General features: G+C 55.2%; 3 protein-coding genes across 3 annotated transcripts; all 3 read right to left on the bottom strand.

Moving 5' to 3' along the window:
- Positions 1-264: 264 nt before the first annotated feature.
- Positions 265-2,724, bottom strand: DQ04_09921020 (hypothetical protein; the record flags this gene model as incomplete). The annotated part of the gene is made up of 1 exon (XM_009316098.1): positions 265-2,724. The coding sequence occupies one exon, from the start codon at positions 2,722-2,724 to the stop codon at positions 265-267; it is 2,460 nt and encodes an 819-aa protein (XP_009314373.1).
- A 243-nt stretch (positions 2,725-2,967) lies between these two features.
- DQ04_09921010 (hypothetical protein) lies at positions 2,968-3,402 on the bottom strand (the record flags this gene model as incomplete). The annotated part of the gene is made up of 1 exon (XM_009316097.1): positions 2,968-3,402. One exon carries the CDS (start codon positions 3,400-3,402, stop codon positions 2,968-2,970), a length of 435 nt encoding a protein of 144 aa, XP_009314372.1.
- A 16-nt stretch (positions 3,403-3,418) lies between these two features.
- Positions 3,419-5,992, bottom strand: DQ04_09921000 (hypothetical protein; the record flags this gene model as incomplete). The annotated part of the gene is made up of 1 exon (XM_009316096.1): positions 3,419-5,992. The coding sequence occupies one exon, from the start codon at positions 5,990-5,992 to the stop codon at positions 3,419-3,421; it is 2,574 nt and encodes an 857-aa protein (XP_009314371.1).
- Between the last annotated feature and the right edge of the window lie 112 nt (positions 5,993-6,104).

Raw genomic sequence — 6,104 nt, 5'->3', positions numbered from 1 at the left:
AAGCAGCAAGTCGTTAGAGCAGAATCACACACACACACACACAGAAATCAAAGAGATCAAGGCATCCCGTTGTTTTTTGTTGATGTTGTTGTTGTTGTTTCGCTTTTGTGGGACGCAACACGGCGTGGGTCCGGACGAATCTGCAACTCACATAACACAACACAACACCACACCACAAAGGAATATATGTACATACACCAAATAGACAGGCAGGCAGGCAGACAAGAACAAATGGCAGCATATATACGCCACGTCGGAACTCGCTCAGGTGGAGGATGGAAGCAGGCACACTATTCTCTTCGCCTGCTGCAGCAGCACCTTCTCAGTGGGGAAATTCTGTATGATCCGCCGGCACGTCTCTGTAAGAGAACTACCGGCAAGTTCCTCCTCTAGTTCCAATAAGCGAAACATTAGCATCACGACAACAGACCCAATGCACTCATAGAGCAATGCCACTGCCGCACTTGAGTACGTGTCCTGCGATTCGCAGGCCATGACAGTTCCGAGGATCGTTAGTACCTTTCCCTCCACCAATGTATCGAGCAGAGCACAGCCCACAGGATCCTTGCAGGCGGAAGCGTGTTCAGCATCCCGCTTGGAATAAGTCTTTGTCCTTTCAACGGCCTCGCCACACTGCCATGGTAGAGACGACACAGTGCTGTCTAGCGTAAGAAGCTCCCTATCATTGAGACTGTGCCGCAACAACTTGTGTAACAGTGTTGCCAACCCCAAAAAAACAAAGGGGTCATCGCTACTGCCTTTCATGCAATCAATAATAATCTTTGCGATGCCACCATTCACCATGGTATGCGCATAGCGTATATCCTCGTCTGCCACGCAACTAAGTGCGAAGCCGGTGTGACGTAGAACGTGGCGTTCGCCCTGGTGTACGCGGAGAGCTTCAATCGCCAACGCAATGCCTTGACTGCGTGCAAATAGAGCAACAGCTTCCGTTCGTACGGGTGAGTCGGCGGCCATCACATTGTACAAGCAGCAAAATCCCCACTGCTGAATAGACGGATGGTGGGAGTACTCATTCATTATCTCAAGCACTGTCAGAACGCCATCACAGCGCCACATCGCCTCACGGTTCGGCTTGTAGAGTGAGGTTCGAGCGAGTACTGTGAGGGCGGCCAGCACAAGCTCCTCATACTGCGGATAGCCGTCAATGATCTCCAGTACAGCGCCAATTCCACCAAGCGATGCAACGTTCGGTAGGTGATGTCGGTGCTCATGGCTTGTCATTTCCACTAGCGCAAGTTTTGCCAACTTCGGAGCGTGCGAAAAGGCGTGTAGAATGTGAACGAGACTACCAAAGTCAGCGTAGAACTCTTGCCAGACGGAGGCGCCATCTGGTGCCACAAGAGATGGCGGCTGCGTGGAGCCTTGAATATCATTACGCAGACGCAGCCTCTTAAAGTCTTCATACTCAATCAGCTGATCGCCCGCGCCAACATTTAGCACGCAGTATCGTTGATTGATGTGGAATGGCTGGTTGAACACCTCATCTGGTACCACTGCCCGCATGTCAAACATTTCCTCTGTTTGACTGCTAACGTCAACGATCGGCAGACGACAAAGCCCTAGAAACGTCGATTGGAACAGATGCCGCACAATGGAGGAAATAAAGATGCCATAACTGTGATCACCACTCTGGTGCTGTAAGCCCACAAAGTCCCCGTGCATGTTAAAGATCGGGCCACCGCTACTGAACTCACAGGCGGGATCAAAGAAGTCGTACTCGCATGAATCCTTCCCTACATACTTCACTGCTTGCACCACATAGTGCCGTTCCATGCCGTTGGTGTGTGTGATCATAAGGTGGCGATCCCCCACACAAACTGGGGGGATACGCGAGAGCAGGAGTGGCAGTGGAAGGGGCCTAATCGGGAGCCCCCTCTGCTGGGTTGTTGATGTCCGCATTCCGGTACAGCCAACACTACTGCCACAGAGCCCAGACTCGAATGTCGAACTCGGCGAATCTATCCGCTCCACCGACAACGGAGAGGTGGAGTTGTGCCGCAGCGGCGGGAGAAACGAAAAGCCGCCGGCGTCCCCCGGTGCTGAGAGGTCTTGCCCACGCGCGGTGGCAGGCGACCAAGGAGAAGCGCCGTCGACGAGCGGCGTCATGTCACACATCGTCATGGTGTAGCCCAACTCGTCCTCTGACGCACCGTTAGTGTCGTCGTCGTCATCGTCGTCGGCAACAGCCCACTGACTTGCGCGAGACGACGCCGACGAGAGGCCTGCATGCGTGGGCCGCCGTGACGGGGGGCAGGAGGTGGAGCAGACGAAGACCTTGTCCACTTGCACCGCCACCTCGAGCGGCTCCACACGCCGCCCCTGCCGCGCGTTCGTTCCTGCGACTGGTTGCTCGAGGAACATTACCGTCGCCCCTCGTGCCTCCTCGCGATTCTGGAACACGAAGGATGTGGTTAGCAGCACACCAATGTTCTCGTCACCCCTCGTCTGCTGCTGCTGTTGGTGGTGGTGGTGGTGGTGGGCTTGTCCAGCTCGGCCCGTGTCCATTGCACTGCATTGCCCACCATGCTGCTGATTCGGCAGGGCGATCAGAATCGCAGAGCCCCTGCCGTCCTTCACGCGGCAGACGGCGTGTGTGAAGTCTGTGATCTTCTCGATGATCGACCACCCCTCCATTGACCGCTGCACACGGCTGTTGAGGACATGTTGGCCGTGCGAGACAGACGACTGGACAGCTGACATATGGTCAGCCCCCCGGCTTCTTCGTATTCTCCTCCAGGGGTCGCGCCCGCGCTGCTGTTACTGATCCAAGACAAATAGCACCAGAAAGCACCCGGGGGTGTCAAAGAACAAAGGGAGAAAAGAGAGAGAAGAGTGGGCATAACGAAGGCATGGGGCAACGGACTGGGAGAAACAAACAGGCGAAACAAGCACGCGCCAGCTGACGGACAGCCAGGCCCAATGGCTTTTTTTTTTCTTTGTTTCTCACTCTGTACTATTTCCTTGCCAGCACTGAAGGGGGAGGCCTCGCCTGCGCACAGAGAAACGGAAACACACCAAACGGCTCTGCAGGGCCGTGTGACGACGCAAGCGAAACAGCCGCAGAAACTCTCTCTCTCTCTCTCTCTCCCCTCGGCACACCCCCACACCGGCAGCATACATGGATGTAAAGTGGCATAGAACGTCAAATACGGTGGGAGCGAAGGCGACAAGAACACTAAAAAACGAAAAAAAAAGCACACGGCGAAACTGCCATTCACGACCTCGACGCATTCCCGCGACCTCAAAGGGATAAAGGCGAAAAAAAAAATCAAAGGAAACCTGCTTCTCTGAGACTTCAAAGCCCTCAGAGCGTACGCGGCCAAGGGAGGTGCGCAAGCACACAAGCAGCAGCCGTCGTGGTAAGTTTAGCCACAACATCGGCTGTGGCAACACCTCAGTAGATACAGCGAAGCATCACAATCTCATTCAGCGCCACCTCCTTACAGCAGTACGGGCATTGCACATACGACGCTGAGCCCCGCGAGTTCCGCTGCAGACGATCTACCAACTCCGTCAGCGCCACGTTGGAGATGACATGTCCACACTTCAGTAGCTGCGCCGGATTAAAGCCAGGAGTGTTTCTAAACGCCGACGATGAAACCCGATTCCCTTCCGGATTAACACCGCAGACGAATGTATCCACACAACGCCGGCGCGTCACTGGGCAATAGCACATTGTCCATTGGAACAATGGCTTCCAACTGAGCAACGAGCCATCCACCAGAGCAGGGTGGGCCGCGTAGCGGTTGAAGCGTTCCTGTGGGTATAGAAAGGACGGGGTGGCGTGGCGATGCAGTTCGTCCAAGCGTGAGAGAACGGTACTAGCGTGGGGAAGTTCTAGCATGAGTGTTTGTTGCCCCCGGTTCTGCTTCCGCCGTTGGTGCTGATGCTGAGAGTGATGCATCCCAGGGAGAGTGGCGTCGACGTTGTTGTCACTTTCGTCAGCAGATGCGCGATCACGGCCCCTGAAACCCGAAAGAGCGGGAATAATATACCGCAGTACACCCAAGCCAGGTCTCCGCCGGTCGGTGACGGCACCTCCAGAATACGGCTGATGCTGCTGCTGCTCAACCGATTGTCCTTCTTGTTGTTGTTGTTGCTGCTGCTGCTGCTGATGGGACGGCCCACCGCCTCGCGAGGGAGGCACGACGGGAGGCAATTGGAATGATACGCGTGTCTGTTCCTCGTCAAACTCCCCAACCAGGCCCTTTTCAGAGTACTCATCGAGTTGGCGCAGCATGAAGGTGCTGAAAGGGTAAACAAGGCGATGTAACAGACTCTCTGGACGTGAGGTCATAGCAGAATCCGCGGGAAATGATGACGACTCCATAGCATCACCTGCCTTAAGAAGCGACTCCAACCGATGAAGCTGGTCCACCTGGTCAAGAAGATCGACAAAGACACTTTCCAGCCAAACAAATGAGGTTGTATAGGTTGGAATAGCGGGTGGGGTTGTCCCGGTATGATCCTCGTCCTCTGTGTCGCTCAAGGCATTCACGGGCACCAGCCTGTCAAAATTCTGCTGATTCTCCCGACCTCCCCAGAGTCGAAGGAACGGTGCGACACACGATAGCAACTGATCATGGGCCTGGCGTCCATCAGCTCCGTTGCTACCTTGCGGCTGTTGTTGTTGTGCTTCTTCTTCTTCTTGTTGCTGTCGGCCCAAGAGAAGCGGCATATAACCCAGCGCCACCAGGACGTGACGAAAGGTTACCAGTAGCGATTCGGTTGCTCTTGCCGTTGGTGGTGGTGATGACACTGCTGCTGATGTCCCGTCACCGCGCAATACATTGAGCTCTTTATCAGAGCCGTCTTTGTTCATGTTCTGAATCTCGCGCTCCGCTGCAAGTCGCCACGCCACGAGTGGGTGCTGATTGAGCAAGAGTATGAAGTTAACCGCTCGTTGCAGCGTAGCCGACGACGCACTTTGTTCTGCGCCCTCAGATGTCACCTCTGCCTCTCCAGCTGCTTCTCCTGTNGATTTCATTTCCTCTTTTACTCCGCATGCAACCATTTGTGAGAGACGCTGCAGTGCGCAGATGATGATGAGATCCGTGAGGAGGATCTTCGCGCGTTGTGTGGTGAATTCCACAAGCTGCACCTGTCCTTCGCCCCACGGGTGTCCATGGCCCCCATGCATTTCCCCACCCTCTTCTTGATGACGCTTCTGCCCTCCTTCTTCTTCCTCTTCGTGGTGGCTGTACTGCGCGCGGTGGAGCTCGTCCTCGTACACCTCTTCCGCTGCTTCCTCCTCAGATTCCCCTTCCTCTGCCTCTTCCTCTTCCTCTGCCTCTTCCCCCTCTTCCTCTGTGTACGCCGAGGGTTCCTCGGAGTCACCGACATAATCCGTCTCATCTTCCGCCTCATTCTCTTCGTGGGACTCCTCGTCTGTCACCGCCTCCCTCACCTCATCAGCTCCTTCACTATCATCGCTCGTCGAGAAAGCTGCCCAGGCGTTTACACTTCGACGCATGTGGCGCTGGAGCGGCGTGTTTTGGCTTCCCTCGGAGGCTTCCAATTCACCGCGATCATTGGCATCCTCTTCAGCATCAAGTTCTTGCTGCTGCTGCTGCTCGTCTTGGTGCTGCGTGTCAACCTCTGTGAGGAACGATGGTTGTGCGAATCCCTCGCCCACTGTTTGTGGCCCTTTAGGCCGTTCCATGGCAGACGGACCGGTGACAGGTTTAAGCATCATCGACAGAGCCTCATCAAGGCTTACTGTGGATTCTGAATGCAGACCAGTACACGTGCAGGCACTCAGAATATATACGATCCACTGAAAAGTGCGTGGATATACCTTCTGTACCATCTGCATCACGTCACCTTCGTCACTGTGATCGGCGACGGGCTTCATGAGGCCACGGCGCATCTCCTGCGGAATCGCAACGTCCAGTGGCTCCTGATCTGTGGGCGATTCGACGTTGGATCCCACAGACATCCGATCATAGCAGCCCAACTCCATCTGCATGGCGGTGCTAAGCGAGATACCGTCATACTGCAGTTGTCGCAACAGCAGGTCATCCACGACGGCGTTTAAGCTTCGCCTAACCGGTCGCTGCGCGGACGACGACGACGACGGC

Source organism: Trypanosoma grayi (genome assembly GCF_000691245.1).
Source record: "Trypanosoma grayi strain ANR4 Tgr_992_V1, whole genome shotgun sequence".
Taxonomy (NCBI): Eukaryota; Euglenozoa; class Kinetoplastea; order Trypanosomatida; family Trypanosomatidae; genus Trypanosoma; species Trypanosoma grayi.
The sequence above is the reverse complement of the archived record's forward strand: the minus strand, read 5'-3'. Positions and strand labels throughout refer to the sequence as shown.